The sequence below is a fragment of the Ciconia boyciana genome, chromosome 1 (genome assembly GCF_034638445.1).
Source record: "Ciconia boyciana chromosome 1, ASM3463844v1, whole genome shotgun sequence".
Classification (NCBI taxonomy): Eukaryota; Metazoa; Chordata; class Aves; order Ciconiiformes; family Ciconiidae; genus Ciconia; species Ciconia boyciana.
The window spans coordinates 202100780-202119027 of record NC_132934.1 but is presented as its reverse complement, the minus strand read 5'-3'; the positions used below and the strand labels follow the sequence as shown (position 1 = coordinate 202119027).

General features: G+C 40.3%; 1 protein-coding gene across 11 annotated transcripts in view; it reads left to right on the top strand.

Annotated features, from left to right (window-relative positions):
• The window catches only part of ATM (ATM serine/threonine kinase), an 87314-nt gene that overhangs the window by 71 nt on the left and 68995 nt on the right, over positions 1-18248 (top strand). For 10 of the 11 annotated variants that reach the window (XR_012040471.1, XR_012040473.1, XR_012040470.1 and 7 more), the window contains exons 1-11: positions 2-137; positions 1994-2095; positions 2181-2293; positions 3539-3684; positions 4098-4262; positions 13317-13482; positions 13774-14012; positions 14861-15024; positions 15405-15574; positions 17056-17427; positions 17981-18175. Coding sequence is in view for 7 of the 11 variants with exons in the window: in XM_072850581.1 (XP_072706682.1) it covers positions 2024-2095; positions 2181-2293; positions 3539-3684; positions 4098-4262; positions 13317-13482; positions 13774-14012; positions 14861-15024; positions 15405-15574; positions 17056-17427; positions 17981-18175 (1802 nt within the window). In the remaining 4 variants the exon portion in view is untranslated. Of the gene's footprint in view, position 1; positions 138-1993; positions 2096-2180; positions 2294-3538; positions 3685-4097; positions 4263-13316; positions 13483-13773; positions 14013-14860; positions 15025-15404; positions 15575-17055; positions 17428-17980; positions 18176-18248 lie in introns of those variants that run through there. The other variant, XM_072850582.1, reaches the window with a different exon arrangement.

Here is an 18248-nt window from a genome sequence, read left to right as displayed (position 1 = left end):
CCCGCTCCGCCGCACGTGCGCGCCGCTCCGCTCCGCTCCGCGCCGCGCCGCCGGGAGGAGGGCAGGGCAGGGAGCGCGCCGCAGCCGTGGCCGGCCGTTCTCCTCGGTCTGCTCCCGCCGCACCGTGCTGCTCGGAGGTGGGCCTGCTCCTGCCCTCCCCTTCCGACCCGCACTGGGCCGCGGCGGTGACGCGGCCTTCCCCCCGCCCTGGGCTCCGTGGCCCTGAGGGGCTGTTCGGCCTTCCTTTGCTTTCCCTTGCCTTCCCCGGGCTCGAGTCCTGGTGGGAGGGTGGTGAGCCCGGCCCTTAGCCCCGCCGCCCTTGGGCGGCTGAGGTGAGGGGCCCGGGCTCGGCGGGGCGGGCGTGCCGCTGTTGGGCGCGGCGGCCCCTGAGGGGCTTCAGGGTGCCGTGGGGCGCCAGCGCGGGGCGCGGCCTCGTGGGGGTGTCGGGAGAGCCGGAGCTCGTCTTGTGGGAGCGGCTGGGTGGCGCCCGTTAGTTGTGATTGCCCTGCACGCCTGTGTTGAGCATCTCTGTGGCTGCTCAGTAAACTCTCCGTGTTTGTTTGTTCGGGGTTTTTTGGTGTGTTTCTTCCTTTCTCTATGTAGTTCTTATAGGGGATGAACGTGGTCATAACGATAGTCGGAAAACTATGTAACTAGTAAGAGAAATAGTAGATGGATTCAGTCTTAGGAATTCTTCACTGTTGTTGTTATGGCAGTTGAAATACCATTAAATACAAACAAGGGGACTGACTTATTCTCCTTCAATACCCAGTCCCTACAACATACAACCCCTGTTGCCACAGTTCTCAGTCAACCATTTTTCAGCCCGTCAGCATTTTAGAAGCCATTAGCATTTAAAAAGTTGTTTCTTCCTTTCTGGTTTTTTTTTTTTTTTTTCAGCAAAAGCAGCAAGTTGGTAGAGGAACAGCTCATCATCTAAATGAGTTCAGTTGTACAGTACAGCCAGCCTTCAGGCTTACATTTTCCTTTTCATACACACCTGATCAGTTACCATATCTGTGATCATACTTAGTCCCAGCCTGATCTTGATTGAAGCCGAAGGAAATAAATATAGTCTAAGACAGTAGATATCTAAAGTTTTACTTGTCTGAATGGATATTTTATATTCTCACTTAAGTGCTCAAGATGCAGAGCTATGCATCATGAACACCCGTTCTCAGTTGCTTATTGCAGCCTCAGCAGCATATACTTGGAGTTACTTCCAACTTGTCTTATCTGTCTTTTTCAGACAGAGTTTCCCTTGGGACTGCTTTAAAGGGGTAAAAGGAGGAGCATGGAAGTTGTATACAATGTCATTGTTGTGATCTGCATCAGCATAACTTTACGTAAACCAGAAATGCAAGGTCAAGCTAATTCCAACCTCTGTTGAAGGAGATGAGGCATAATTTTAAGTGGTCACAGAGGGAAAAAGTTGTTTCCTCTTATGACTGATACTCGAGCATCCTTTGACATGTTGAGTCCAGAGGGATTTGGCAGTATGATAGCGCGTACCTATGAAAAAGTAGGATGTGAGAGAGGAAGAGACTTTTCAAAGTGCTGCCTTCTGGCAGCATCAGGTTAAGGCAGCTACTGATAACAGCTGGCTACTGAAAGTTAGTGCTGTTTGCCTGAATGTTTTCAGCTCTGTGTCATTTTCATCTTATTATAATTTCGCTCCATATTGTCTGACCAACTCTACTCTGTTATCACTCATAAAAAGGGAGGAAATCAGAGTCATGTGAAGGGTGTCTCTGCTGTTATTTTTTATGACTGTTGCTTGTGGGAATAGATTACATTCTTGATGGGAGACTTCGTGTCAGTCTTGCGACCATTAAGACTGACGCACAGACGAATGAGCTTTTCAGTGAAATAACACTGTGGTTGTGTTTGATACTGGATTTTCAATATATTGCATTCTCAATTTTTGGACTGGTTGACTTGGCTCTGTGTTAAATAAAATAATTACTGTTTTATCCTTTTCTTCTGTTTGCAGATACAGATGACTCTTCTGTTAAACTGAACCATGAGTCTTGCATTGCATGATCTGCTCATTTGTTGTCGTCGCCTTGAAAATGAGAAAGCTGTGGAGCGAAGGGTAACAAGTTTTCTTTTGGTGTGTGTGCCTCAATTAGCAATGAAGGGAATCATTAATAATTCTTTTTCTTGAAATACATTTTCAGAAGGAAATTGACAATTTCAAGCGACTTCTCTGTGATTCTGAAACAGTTCTCCAGCTGGACCGGAATTCTGATTCTAAACAAGCAAAGCAACTCAACTGGGATGCTGTATTTAGGTAGTTTCTTTCTTTTCTTTGTGAATTGTTGCAATTTTCTTACATGGAACATCATTCTTTTGTTTATCAGGCCTATTTTAGTGCTTATCTTTCTGCAGATTGATTTAGACTTCTTGTCAGCTTGTAAAGAAGAAATTACTTATGTTAGTCTCTAAAGGAAGTAAATTTAAAATAGCCAAAAATGCAACACTTAACACATACAGAAAACTTAACTATTAGGAAACTGATCGTTAATTGGGTGGTCGTTTTTCCTTGCAAAAATAATAGTTACTTTCTTTTATTGAAAATTATCCTCTGCATCTGATTTTCAACGTATAGTTCATATGTAGATTATAGAGAGCTCATTAGAGTTTTTTTGTGTTACTGAGTTCTTCAAGACGCAATAGAAGGAATTTGGCTTGCGAATTAAAGAAGCTGTGCTGAGGTTTGTAGAGGCCCATCTTTGATATAATCTGCTTTAGGTGTACTACAAGATTGGACTGAGCGTCAGCGTGGTAAGTTCTTAGAGCAGCTGGGACCAGTGTTAAATTTCATGTTAAAAGTGCATCTGCAGTATTAGTTTTCATAGGCTGGTGTCTGGTCAGCTTTACATTATGTCTTTTAATTGGACAGCAGTGGGATATTTCTTGTTTCATGGCTGTACCAAAAATATCGTAAGAAGTATTTGATAAATTATATATGTTGCTTTTGAGATGGCCAATAATATATTAGAAATACATAGGAGGAATAAAAAAATAAGAGACTCTAAATGGAATACAAATAGTAGGCCAGAAAATCTCCAGTAATTGCCAGTGACAAAGCCAGTAAAAAATTTAATCTATCATTAGATCTAAAATCTAATCTCTGTGTTAATTTTAAATGATGGAGAAATAGGAATTGAAGGTTTTCCCCAAGAAAAAAATGGAAGAGTATTTCTTATTTATGCTGCATTATACAACAAAATAATAAAAAGACATAGTATTGCTTTTTTTCCTAATTATGAATTGTGTGTTTAGTATTATGCAAAGTTTAAAGGGAAGTTTGGTTCCTATTCAAGTTGCTTCTGGATTGTCTTTAAAACTAATAGCTCCTTTTATAGACTATTTCCATCATGCTTAGACTGTAATCTATTTCAGTTGGTTTTAGTCTTTGATAGTTAGAATTGTGAGAAGAACAAGCACTGACATTGTAGGCTAAAACATTTACATATTTTACTTAAGTCATAAATGTGCAGATCCTTGATCAAGATCTCTTTTATTTTTGAAGTGTCCTGCAGAAATATTTTCAGAAAGAAATGAAAAACCTCCAACTGACAAAACCAAATGCATCTGCTTCAACCCAAACTACCAGACAGAAGAAGATGCAAGAAGTTGGAAGTTTGGTCAAATATTTCATCAGATGTGCTAATAAAAGTCAGTAATATATATATTCATAGAGAATTACTGTTTTGTTTTGGTGCTCTGCTTTGAACTTTGAATTTTTACTCTGAAGTAAGTTAGCAGGGTGGGGTTAATCTTCCTCATTTCCAGGTGTTTACAATTCAGATGTCTTCATGTGAATCAGCCCTTTGTGCTCATTCTCTGTCCTTGTTGATGCTCACAGTGCCTTTTTCTTATTATTCAACATGTATGTAACTGATGTATCCTCTCATAAGTAATTTCTTTTGTAGAAACAATTTGTTTAAGAAGATGATTCGTAACAGAACTGTTTCTGAAACTGTAGGGCAGGGTTTTTTATTTTTAAGTAAACATTTACAAACAATTAATTCCAGATTTATTTGGCATGCTTTGGATTAATTACAGTCTCATGTTATTTCTTCATGTAGGAGGACCCAGACTGAAATGTCAGGAACTTCTGATTTATGTAATAGAAATTATACGAGATCCAACAAGTTGTGCTGCTTATGGATCTGACTGTAGTAGTATACTCCTAAAAGATATCCTCTCAGTAAGGAAATACTGGTGTGAGATATCCGAGCAGCAGTGGTCAGGTAACATTTTTAAGCCTACTTACAATGTCTTTTCCTATTATAGAAGCATGTTTAGGTGCATTTTAATTTGTTTGATGGCCTGATGTGTGAGGTACTACACAAACCATGGAGTAAAATAGTGTCAGCCTTGAAGACTTACAGTTGAAATAAACAAAGCAGCAAAGATTAGGAATTTATTTTTTTTCTTTCTGCATACTGCTTGTCTATTACTTACTGAAACATATGTACTTATATATATACAATCAGGTTGCATATGCATCATCTCCACAGGGCTTAACACATGTAACAAATCCATGCAATGTGTGCGCTGGAAATAACCTCAGTAAAATTGGTGTTTGGTGTGCAGTTGTTTACAAGTTATTAGGTATTGGCTGGTATAGTTTTGATACTATTTTACTAGTATCATATAGTAGTAAATAGTACTACTATATCACTAGTAAAAAATAATATTACTGTTAAATTTTATTGTCTGAGTATTGTTGGCTCATGAAGGCCCTAGAAAGGCACTGATTTGTTGTTGTTACATGCACATACTGCTTATAAAGAAAAAACAGAAAGCTTAAGATTTAAATAAACAAAAACAGATTAAAAAGTTGGGTAATGGTATAGCATGCAACCTGAATGGAGTGGAAATGCAAACATAATTTTTCACTTTTCAGAGGATTGGATTTGACTCCAAGACAGTTAACTTACTAGCATGGAGAAGAATGTTTATGTATTTTGAATCATCTAACTGACATGAAGTAAGCTCTCAACCCATCTGTTTTCATTTGTTGATGTAATAGCACTGTAATTTGAAAAAAAAAAAAGGTATTAGAAGTTTTACAGTCTAGTTCGCTGAATGTTGCATGTGCAATTCTGGAGAAAGCATAGAAATACTATCTTTATTTGCGTAGTGTAGTGCTTTGAAGTCTAAGCTTGGATTTCTGAAAAGCATTTTGTGAGAAAATACTCTGCTCTGAAGCTTGAAGAGAGTTGCTTAACTACAGAATGGAAATAAACCTGCAGAGAACTCGGAACAGAGGTCTGGTGATACTGGGAGTGAAAGGGGAGGCAAAAAACCTGCAGAAGACTGGTAAAGCAAAGTGACTGAACAGGAACAGTTCAGGATGGGAGATGTGATTGGAGAGCCTGAGGATGGGATCTCAGAAGTTAAAGAAATTGGTACCATATGACCATGGAGATAGATCTGGAAGTTGAAGATTGAAGGGGAAGCTGGAAGTGTATGGGGAAGCTGCCTGAGACTAGGGGAGCCAGTGAGCAGGGGATAACACAAAGGGCTGTCAGCCTGCAGGTTGGAGCAGAGTGTGAAGACAGGGACTAATCAGATAAGAAGCTGGACGCTGGAGTTCAGAGCAGTAATCAGGAAAGGCATCTGAAGAAGAACCGGGTACTTGGGTAGTACTGAGGGTAGGCAGGTAGGGAATGGGACAAGAAGCCAGGGATGTTGGAGAGATACTGAAGAAGGCAGAAAAGGAAAACTGAGACTGGGTGTCACTGGAGAGGTACATACAGGGTACATGAGGAAGCCTATGGGAATTGTTCTGTCATAGTTAGGTAGTTTAGGAATGTGGAAGTGAGCTGAGTCTCTTTGTTTATGGACTGAAGCTGGAAGTGTGACAGAAGAAATTGTGATGTTAGATCATAAGGGGCACAGTGGAATTTAATTACTGAAGTAAGGTGGGACCAAAGGCCATAATCTAGAGGAAGTCAGACTTAAATCCATTAAATGAAACAAGTTGCTTTTATTAAAGGATGGATATATGAGCTTTGTAAAGGTTATCATAACCTTTTTTAGCGATTCCACCTTAATGCTTGTTTATAATTCTTGGAGTACAATGGAGAAGTCTGTTTTCTATTTGTAAAATCAGTGATCTGGTGCAGGAGTTGAAAGTAGGAACATGAATTCCAGCTGTTGCCCCAAAGCAGTTAGATTTGATAAGCAAATACTGACTTCATGAGGTGCTCTTATCTGCTGGAAGTTCTGAGCTTCTGAATGTTGATAGTCATACTCTTAAAAATTATGAGGAGCTGTCATATTAGTATATACTGGCTGCATCATCAAAGGAGTCACGTGAGGCTAATGGACGCTGTAGGTAGTAGAAGCTCAACTCAGTCTTACTAAAAGAAACTGGAAGCCCTGTGAATTGGTATTGGGACCATATGCCTCTTGCATATTGGGCATTGACTTTTTAATGAATAGATATTTTAGGGACTCGTGAGGACATCAGTGGGCAAGTGGTATTGCCCCTGTAATAATGAATGAGGACACCTCTTTGCTCAACTGCCTGACACTGAGAAGGAGGAGGAGTCAGGGCTGCAACAGATGTCACCTCAGTTGGTGCTGGTTGCAACTCAGTTCACTGGTGACAGTGTTGGACCAACAGAGATTTCCTCAGTCCTGTACGTGGTCTTATCAAAGGACTGGGAAGTTGAGGGGTAGTTGCTCAAACCCATTTACTGTTTGACAATTCCATCAGGCTCATGTGAAAATCCAACAGGGACTGAAGATTAATCAGAGGTAATTGATATTTGAATGAGGTAACATCATCCTTGAACACTGCAGTACCAGGTATACTAGAACTACAGTAGGAGCCCAAAGCAAAGAGCGCTACCCAGTATATGACCATTGACACAGCTGATGCATTTTTTTTCCATTTCCCTGGCCCCTGAGTGTAAACCACAGTTTGTCTTTACCTGGAGAGGAGTACAATATGCCTAGAACCTTCTGCCGCAAGGATGGAAGCATAGCCCATCTGTCATGGACTTGTACAAAAGGTTTTGGAAGAGGGCAGTGCCCCAGAACACTTACAGTACATTGATGACATTGTAGTATGGGGAGACACTGCCCATGAGGTGTATAACAAAAGCAAAGAGATAATTAGAATTTTACTAAAGGCAAGATTTGCTCTGAAAAGAGCTAAGGTGAAAAGACCTGTGCAAGAAGCAGTTTCTTGGTGTCAAATGGCAAGATGGGTGCTGTTGTGTTCCTACTGACATGATTTACAGCATTGCAGCAATGGCACCACTGATCAATAAAAAGGAAACACAATGTTTTCTTGGAATGGTGAAATTTTGGCAAATTCACATCCCTGGATACAGGCTGCTCATGAACCCACTGTACCAAGTCACTGGGAAAATGGGCTCATTCGAGTGACAACCTGAGCAACAATAAGATCCAACTATAGGCTACCAACTATACCCTGCCAGAAGAAGAAGCATTGGCCATCTATGAAGGAATCTGGGCAGCATTTGAAGTAGTGGCAATGGAATCAGAAATGCTTCTGGCTCCTCACTTGCTGGTACTTCACTGTTCGCTGAAAGGAGAAATGCCTTTGACTTTCCACACAAGCGTGACCTGGAATAAATGGACTCATAAGGGGAAAACAGGGATGCACCTCCAACATACCTGGAGGAGTTGATGGGTTGGTCCAAGCATCATGACATTTGGAGTGTCACCCAAGGTATTACCACATGCTCAAGAAGCCCTGGAATATGACAGGCTTTCAAACAATTAGTAATATGCCTGGTTCGCTAACGGTTCTTGCCTAATTGTTGGGCATTGGCAAAGGTGGAAAGCTGTCACTTGGAATCCTGACCGACAGGTGATAGAAGTTGATGAAAGTGAAGTACAGCTAAGTCAATATGCAGAAGTGCATATTGATGCAGACTGGCCATTGATGCAGCATTAGAGAGGAAACAGCGCAGATTTTACCTGACTCTTGGATGGTGGCCAGAGCCCTCTGGGACTGGCTTACACAGTGGAAACGGGAATTGGCAGAGATGAGGGAAGCTTATTTGGATAGCTACCTTGTGGAAAAAGATCACACGGAGTTTGAAAAAAACTCAGTGTATGGGTATGACACATTATTAGCTATGTCACAAAAGGAAGAGCCACCAAAGAACAAATCAACAACTATCAATCAGACCAAACTACTCAAGTTGCTGCAGTCATTGAAGTCCTGGTCTGGGAACGTAGAGTGGACCTTTTTGTAACTTGGTGGACTCATGAAACATGTAAGAGGAGATTCCACCTGTCTCTGGGCAAGAGGCTGAGGAGTGATTTGTCTAAAGATGTCATTCTACAAGTAATTAAGGTATTTGAAATTTGTTCATTAGTGAAAAAAGCTAAACCACAAAAGGTATTGAAATGTGAAAGCTGTAATTTAAACTACCCAGTTGGAGATGTGTGGTAAGTAGACTGTGTTGGACCTTTGTACAGGCCTAGCAGGGGGAATAAAAATTCCCCCTAGTAGCGGGAATCAAAGTTCTTAGCTATTTTAACGAAATGTCTGCGAGCTGGCTGGAGGCTTGCCCAGTAGCTTATGCCACTACTAAAAGCACTTTAGTAGGTCTTGAAAAAGAAATTTTGTGGAGATATGGTACATCAGAAATAATTGAGTCTGGTAATGGATTTCACTTCAAAAACAAAAGGATGAAATCATGGACAGATGAACATGGGATTGACTAGATATACCATATCTTCTGTTATCTCCAAGCCTTGAGTCTGCAGACTGTCGCAAAGGATGTAATTTATGATGCAAGTAACCTCCCACTATGTACCATTAAACGAGTGAGTGTTAGGGAGGTGTAGAGCAAGGGGCGGAAAGTGTCACGGCCTACTGAGCTGGTATAACTTGAGTAATGAGGCAAATGTCAGAGCCCCCACAGTTTGACCTTGATATGCTGCTGTGCAAGTGTTAAGGATGTAACTTTTTGTCAGATCAAGGACAGTTAGGCAGGTGTGGCAGGGAAAAAATGATGTAACTGACAGAAATAGCAGAACCAAACTTATACAACGAGTGATCTGACAACACCAGCTGCTCTGCTCTCATGGCTAAGCTTGCTTAAATGATCCAGTGACTTGCTACACCAATAAATGAACAACAGCTCAGAGCATTCCACTGACTGGTAAACACAAAACAATCTGGAAGATGCTCTCCACCTCATAAAACTCAGCTACCTCAGCTTGAAGGGGCAAAGGAGGGGTGGTGTGTCAGCGTGGTTCTACTTTTAGACTGTGGAGGACCTCTAGGGATGCCTGGGACCAAGCTCGCATAGCCAGAACCAACATGCTTAGCACCCTGCTGCTCCTGACCAGTGACAACCACTGCTCTTCTCAGCAAGGAGAGGGGAAGGAGAGAGAACCATTTTTCTGCAACTTTGTAGTTTCTCAGAGGCAATAAATATGCAAATTACTGTGCAGTAATTAATGTGTGCATTTAGTCTGTCCTGACCTAAACCATGACAGTAGGTTGAAAGGTTTCCATTTATTCAGCATTTCTGTTATCGAGTGAGGTAGCAGGCAGTTGTGTGACACCCCCTTCACCACACACACCCACACGCGTACTGACAAGGTTGCATGGTCAGCAGTCCTGTGTCAGCTATGGGGGAGCAGCCTTGCTCCTTAAACCTCTGCCGGTCATGAATGTTCCAGTGCAGAGACTCTGTGTGGTGCTAAACAGTGACTTTTATTTCACAGCACTGGCAGTTCATAAGGATATAATACGTAGAGTTGGAAAGCACTCTTACTCATTGGGTAGTTTGTAACTAGGGGGTCACCAGCATGGGGAGAGGATGGAAAGGATGTTCCATTCCACTTGCTGATATGCTGTTGTTTCTAAGGGTACACTAAGATCATGGCATGCCAAGTCATCATCCAGGATGAGACAGACGTACAAGTAAACTTCTATCAGCAGAAATTCCAGGTAGCTGATTACTGATGTGGGCAGTTTGTGTGATCTCCACAGGATGCAAGCCTAAACTGTTCCTTAATCTGGGAAGGTAGTTGCTTTGTTCAGAGTACATTCACAGCAAAAATGGATTAGATAGTCCATTAGTGCTCAGAGACCTCATCCAATACCCCCTCAGGCACTCAAAGCAGCAGAAGATTCTCAATCCATCTTCCAGTAAACACCAGCCACCAAAACAAGGAGGAACTGATACTGCCAAGGAGGCCTCTTTCCACTCTTGCTGCTTAACAAATTACACTGTGTCTTCCTTAATCTAAATGTCCAGGCGCTCTCTTTGCTGTGCCACCCCCAGGTACTGAACTTACCACATCTTAGGGTTTTCAGAGCTTTATTTCACCTGTCTGCTGTAGGAATTAAGGCAGAACTGGATCTATCCCAGTATTACTGCCACCTACAGAAAACTGTCCTTGATATCCTAAGAACTGTGGGAAGGATGGCAATAAACAGCAGAACTGTGCATTGTCACATATATTCAAGGACCAACAGGCTTGCTTTTCTTTCTTCTGCACATTCTTCTGAAGAGGAGGATGCCACAGCAGCTTCTTTCCCCTACCTCTTCACCCCCAGTCTGGTCCCCATGTTGTTGCAGGCATCCCAGAGAGGATGCTGCAACACCGCAGGGCTGAAGCAGGGAGAAGATGGGGGACAGCATGAAAGCTGTGTTTGAGAGGATCATGAGTCTTTATAAGCAGGACTGATAGCAGGTCTTGGCTCACTTAGATGAGGCTTGACAGAGGCTTGGGAACATGAAGTGCTGGAGAGGTGGCAGGAGTAGTAGTTCCAGCATGAAAATACACTAGACTGTGCTCTTTAAGTAGTGATTGGTGTGCAGGCAGTTGGACTTGGAGAAAAAAGAGGAAGCTCGGTCAAGCAGGGAAGGGGTTTTCAACTCTTCCAAAAACTTGTGTGGGGGCCTGGTCCACAAAGGCTCTATTCAGGTGTCTAAATGAAGCATAGAGGATAAGGCATGACAGCAGGGTTTAGAGACCATTATGACTTTTTGGGCCTTTTTTCTCCATGGAGAAAAGAAGCGTTGTGTCTGCTCTTTTACTTCAGCCAGGTCAACCAGATTTTGTGCTTCTGGTAGACCATGTTGGCCTTCAGGAGAAGGATCATATTGCTGGATGCTATGCTTTTCCTATGTTCAGACCCTGGTTTTAAAAAAATCGTGCAATATTTCCCTTCTTCCCTGTTCATCTCTGTATATATTACAGCTGTATTGGCTCTCTCAGGAAATTAGAGAATAATTCACATTGGAAGGAATCTCAGGAGATTTCTAGTCCAGTCCCCTGCTTGAAGCAGGCTCAGCTGTGAGATCAACTGTTGTTGTGGGATCAAGTTTTCTTATTTTTTGAATGCTTTTTGTTCACATGCTTTTTCTGCAGGTTTTGCTCTCATTCAGATTCTAGGCTTTGTGTAAACCTATGTGCTTTCCTTGCATGTGTGTTCTTTGAGGGGAGGTCAGCAGAGAGCATGGAGAGTAGATGCAAAAAGAGTTCAGCCAGTAAGCGCTCTGCAGGTGTGAGCAGGAGTGGTTTCCCAACCTGAGGAGGTCCCACTATAAGAATCCCCTGCAGGGACAGGGAGCATTGGCTGGGGGCTGTTGTGACCCTGGGCTGCAGCGCACTTGCAGTTGTGTAGGGCCCGCTGTTGTGAGGGTGTTGGGAGGTCACTGATGCCTGTTCCACTTCCACCCTTTATGCGGAAGGGACACAGTTAAACCAGGCTTGGGCACTGTTGTCACCAGGTTAAAGCTTTGTGAGCCAGTAATATAGGGGTATGAACTGTTTCTGATTCCCATGCTTCAGAGAGTCACCCGAGTTCTGCAAATGACCCTATATCTGCTTGGAAAGAAGGTGCTGGTATCTCTATTGAATCTGAGGCCAGAGTTATGAAAGACTTGGTGAAGGTGGCATTATGAGTCCTGCTGGAGTCCAAGATGTCTATAAATCTACCAAGGCCTCCACAACAGTGAAGCAGTAGCATTGCAATTTACTTATATTTGTCCCAAGCTGGCTTTTCCACAATACAGGAATCCAGAGCTCGAGGCCCTGGGTGATGCCTTCAATGTCACCCATGCAGAGTATTCAAAAGAACAGATTCTGAGAGAGTGCCTCAGAGACCTTGGTCCTGACTCACTGTGGAGAGCTTACCCCAAACTGATGAACTACTGACCTGTGGAGTTGAGGGTCGTCAGGCTCTTCTAGGTCATAGTCACTCTACAGAGCAAAAGTACAGTAACTGGTCATTCTGCGTCCCAAGGACTATATGATACAGCTGCTCTGAGCTCATGTCTGGTTGACTGTGAACAAAGTAGTCATAGTGGCTGGGATTCCCAAAAGATCATTCTACCTATATTTTTCCTTAGAGAAAAGGAGGCCTGGGAGGTGGATGTCCCTTCATTCAAAGTGGTGTCCCAGAATAGCTGCCGAGGTCATAGGACTGAATCAGTATTTCTTCCCGCTGTGGTGCTTTGCAGTGGATAATGTCCATTGGTGGACTGAGGGATAGTATCATGTCACTTGTAAGCAGTGTAAATGAAATAGCAGCAAGGCTTTTGTATGTGTCTGTTAAACTGATGGTGATGGGTGGATCAATAATGTGCTACCATGATTTGTATGAGGCTGATGAAAGGACAGTGTGATGATTCCTAAATGGGCCCTGAGATAAGAAAGCAAAAATCTGAGGAAGGGGCCTTTCCTTCAGAAAACTTGTAAGTGAGCGCAAAGCATGGATGTGTTGGTCTGCAGCCTGGAGTGCACTAGCTGAACTGCATGTAATAGGAATATGGGCAGCCCCTGAGTCAGTACCAACTGTTCTGATCTGTTTACCTGTTCCTGCTGCACCAAATTCTTTGTTAATGTATGTGTGGCCGTAAATTGTTTCTGAATACTTTTAGTGTGTATTCTGCAACAAATGGAGCCCACTGTGCTGAGCAATCAATGTAGAGTTGAAGTTGAAAAAGTAGTTGTGGAAGTAGTTGTGAAAGTTGATTGTGTGGCTATAGCTACTTTGTTCAGTGTAACACAAAGCAGATTGTATTCCAGCTCAGAATGAATAGAACTTTACTTCCAGTGTAGACAAGACCACATTTTTTTTTCCCAGTTAACTTTTGTGAATAATGACATGCAGCTGCATTCAGCTGTATATTTAATTCAGCTGTATATTTGATGCAGTATTTTGCTTCAAGCATTTTTTATGTCATCCTTTGTAATATATATGTTTTTATATATATATATTTGTATACTTACAACATATGTACACCCTATATCATATATACTTTTTTTTAATACATTTGCAGAGTTGCTGATCCTGTATGGCCAATTATACCTCAGACCTTCTGGGAACTTTAATAGAGTCTTGGTGGCTAGGATAATTCACACACTTATGAGGGGGTACTGCTTCCAAACTGATGGGTTGAGTTCTGATATGTTTACCTTCTTTTCAAAAGCAATGCAGTGTGCAAGGTATGTTGCAAGTGCTCCTTTTGTATGCTAATACCTACTTTTAGAGAATAACTCATTTTAAGTATTTGGGATTTGACTTGAGTAATAGCAGGTAATACTTCTTTAGACATATTTTGTTCTGTCTTTGAACACCAATTTAATAAATCCTTTAAAATATTAATAACTTATGCATTTGTTAGGAAAATAATATTCTGAATATAGTTACTTGCTAGTATTTACATTTAAACAATTCCTGTAAAAAGAAATAAGATTCTTTCTTCTGCAAGTTTGAGTGTTTGGTTTATGTTGCAGGCAGGAGAAGAATACTGCAGGACTGGATCATATTGTTGGAGCTATTAATATCTTCTGCAATAAGTTTGCTGTCAACTGTCGCATACGGATTTGTAAAGTAGGGGAAGAAATTTTGCCTACAGTGCTTTATATATGGACTCAGTATAGACCAAAGGATTCCCTGAAGGAATCAATAATTGAGTTATTTCATCTCCAAGTTCATATTCATCATCCAAAAGGTGCAAAAACTCAAGGAAAAGGTACAATAAAAAGCTCCCTGTTTTTTTTCTATTACTGTATGTGATTGTTCAAATTATTGTGCCAACTTTCTGAATTTTGATACTGAGCCTTGGAAACATTAATGGGAGTGTTGTTTACTTGTCAGTGGTTCTATGCTATAGGTTAATATTGAGTGAAAGTGAAAATAATTTTTCAAATTGTATGCACTAAGAGAATATTAATTGTATTAAGTCCTGTAAAGGTTGATTTTTTTTTTTTTTTATCAAAAGGTGATTTTAATTACTAAATCAAAACACGAAGTCTTTGGGGAAGGGAAATAATGGTCTAGATTGACTTTAGATTGCCATATATATATTCATATATAATATTCATATCTTACCAGGTTTATTTAAGCCCAGGAATTACTACTGTGGTCTAAGTCTGACTGTATAAAACTGGTCAGAGAACATCACTCAGTAATTGCGTTTGTCTGTCATGGCCTATTTCAGTTACAGCATCATTTTTTAAAAAAGTTGTTTTTGTTTTTGTTTTTGTTTTACTTTGTTTACAAATGGCAAAGAGTTCATAATTACTCCAAATTTATCCATTGCATTTAATTGTAGTATTTCCAGTTAGATAAATAATTGTTTATTAGTAACTTTGTTCCTACCCTAATTACTTGTATATGCTGATGAAATTCTCTATTAACTTTTTTAACTTTTTTACTTTATTCATTCTCCATTATAAGACTTGTTTTGCAAGCTTGCATTTGTTAAAGCTTTGTGTGCTTTCTTCTGATTTTGGCTGTATTTTGCATTGTCTAGGTAGCTTTACATATTGTATCAAGTGGGTGGTACATGTTATCTTTTAATTGGTTTTGCATGTACAGGTGCATATGACTCAACAAAATGGCAAAGTATCTTACATAACCTATATGATCTGCTGGTGAATGAAATAAATCTCATCGGTAGTAGAGGAAAGTATTCTTCAGGCTCACGTAATATTGCTGTAAAGGAAAATTTGATTGAGTTAATGGCTGATATTTGTCATCAGGTAACTTTTTATTTACATATAAAGTTGACTATATATTTACTGTGTTGTATGTTTTGCTTTTTAAAGTAATATGGCTTTAGCATTTCCTCAAAATCATTTCCTGAAGTATTAGTACCTTTTGTCTGTGTTCTGTTGTGTTTAGTTGTTAATTTTTGTGCAGTTTAGAAATGTATGGACTCCTAAATTATACTAGGTTTCACTAGTGTTGCTTACTAGACTATAAGCAGAGGTTCTGTTAAAGAATAATAAATAATAATTCTGGTTGCCTCTTAAGAGGCTTTATACACAGTAAAAAATGGACCAGTTTAGTTTGACATTTGAGTTTTCCTGTAAATACTACTTTTTTTATTTGTGTACTTTTTAATTTCTCTTTATAAAAGGTTTTTACAGAGGATACCAAAGTTCTGGAAATTACCCAGTCGTATGCTATTTCACAAAGAGAGTCCAGTGATGAAACAGTACCAAGCAAGTGCAGGAGGATTGAACTAGGCTGGGAGGTAATTCGAGACAACCTGCAAAGATCCCAGAAGGATTTTGATGTCATACCTTGGTAATAACATCTTTACATGAAACAAATATCACCACAGACATCTTTTACATTTAAATGTTCTCCTGAATATGTTGTGCTTTCAAATTAGGTGTCTGCATATACTGTAATTATATATCTAAGTACTAAGCATAGAGTCTCACAGCATTTGGAAAGTAGTGCGTAGTGTTCTTGGCACTCTTGCTTTAAAAACTTTATATCTTTTGTTTCCTAAGAAATAACAAATGAGGTCTGGTAAACTGTGTTGTAGTATATAAGATATTACTGCCTCTGATTTTTTACCTGTCTTTTGTGCTAGATATTACCAGTCTTTATGTAAGTGTCATGTGTGTGACCCAGCTTATGAGTATTAGGAAATCAATGTGAGATTTACTGCTGTCTTAAGCTGGCTGTGTCATAGGACTGCAGCTATTGACAGTTTGGCCATTTTGGACTAGTTCACACAGTTTGCTGTAATACCTGGCCTGAAAACTGTTGAACTGCAAGGTCTGGCATCTTAGTTTGGACCTTGATTGAGGGGTATTTTGTTTGACACAAGGGACTTCTGAACTGGAGGTGTAGCTACACATCTTCTTGCAGTGACTGCCATAGGAGAAGGACTCTGTAGCAGAGAGCATAGCAGGGAGTCAAGTTGTTGTTAAAAGACCACAGCTAGACTTTTCCAGAACTTACCAGTTGCAGTCCTTAGCCCAAAAATGTTGACTTTTTAGCTAAAATAGATTACACTGGATGTTTTTTGCTGTTACTCTTCCTCTCTGTCTTTCTGACTTTTCTTGAAAGCTGCTGTACAAGATACCAGAACAAGATAGGGTCCTGAGCTGGGGTAGCAGGTTTGTGTGTGTGTATGTGTGTGTGTTTATTGCTTGCGGTATTGAGGCAAAGTGGCTATTTAGGATCCAGTTGAGAAGTTAACATGCCATTCTGCGTGGAGGTGGCACTCTCCAAGAAATACCATGAGTACTGTAATTTGCTAATTTGAGTAGAGTTGCAAACATTGCTATGAACAAAACCCTTCCAACTTACCATCCCCAGTTTAACATTTTGTTCATCTGATAAATTTTATTTTTCTTATCTGCAGAGATGTTGTTGTAATGTTTCCTGTTTATGTAATTTCACTCTTGAGGTCACTCCCTGGGTCAGAGTATATAACAGGCTAGTCCAGAAGAAGGAGAAAAATAATTTTTTTTCCTGAAATTTTCTTCCCTTGTGGTCAGAAATCAGTGAAGTCAGCTTGTAAGAAATTAGAAATCAGTGAAGTCAGCTTGTAAGAAATTATTAGTCATAGTGAGGCTAGACGAGCAGACTTTACAAGTAAAAACAGTAGGAATACTGAATCTTTAACCTTTGATAGTAAACAAATCAGCTCAATAGTGGAAAGTATAAATGTGAAATGACACTTTGAGAATGCTTTATTTTTTCATTTACTTTTGAAGACGCAAATTTATGTGTGTTTGATGTTAATTGCTTCACTTTGTGTTTTCAAGGTTACAGATTACAGCTCAATTAATATCAAAGTATCCCATGAGTCTTCCTAACAGTGAGCTACCTCCCTTACTCAATGTACTTCACCAGTTACTGCCTCAACAGCGCCGAGGAGAAAGGACCCCATACGTGCTGAAGTGTCTTACAGAGGTAGCTTTGTGTCAAAACCAGAAAACTGATTTGAAAAGCACCCACAAGTTGGAGCTCCAGAGAACCTGGGCAAAGATTTGGTCTCTTACCATTCGTAGTGTAAGTTTCCAGCAAATTGAAGTGGAGAGCTTTGGGCTACTTGGAGCTATGATTCAAGGAAACCTTCTTGTAACAGATAAAGAACTCTGGAAGATATTTTCAGGACCTGCATGCAAGCCTTCAAGGTAAAATGGGAAGCAAGGATAATATTTTGTGTCTGATTCACATTGCCTTTACTGTGCAACCAAAACCACTGTATTATTCAAAATAATATTATCGTTGTTGTGGCTGTATTTCTAGTTAACTGCCCATGTTTGTGTTTTAAGGATTTGAAACGGGCATAAATACATAAGTCTGAAAGCAGAGGCAGAAGAGGAGAGGCAGGCATCTTCAAATTTAAAATTGACTAAAAATGTAAAATGGACTAAAATTTTTAATTTTACTGAAAGAGATGTTGATTTTTTGAAGTAAAAAAGTATGTTTTCTTCTAAATATATTTTGATTCTGAAATGAGTATTCTGAAACAGTCTTTAAAATAGACAGGAAATGTCTGTAATAGCCAAAATGTGGCTTTTGAAAATGCAAAGATTCTAATAAAGGAGTTTTCCAGCACACGTGCTTATTAACTTGCTTGTGTACTTGATGGTCCCTGAGCATGCAGAAATACTGACTTAGAGTGCTGATCAACAAATACCACGTTGTTTCTCACAAATGCCCTGTGTTCCATTTTTGTTACAGTTCTGCTGTATGTTGTTTATCATTAGTGATGTCTGCCTATTCAGTGCCAGAAAATTTGGATGTAGGAACGGAACAGAATAATTGTGAAAGAAATCTGGATTCTGTGTTAAAGGAGGCAGTAATGAAATGGGTACTGTCCTGCGGTTTGGAGGAACAAATGGAAGAATGTGCAGAGTTGCCTCCTGTGCTCTGCAGGTAAAGTCTTTGTGGCATAATTTTATATGTAAGCTCACCCTATAATACAGAAAATTGCGCAGGGAAAAGTGGA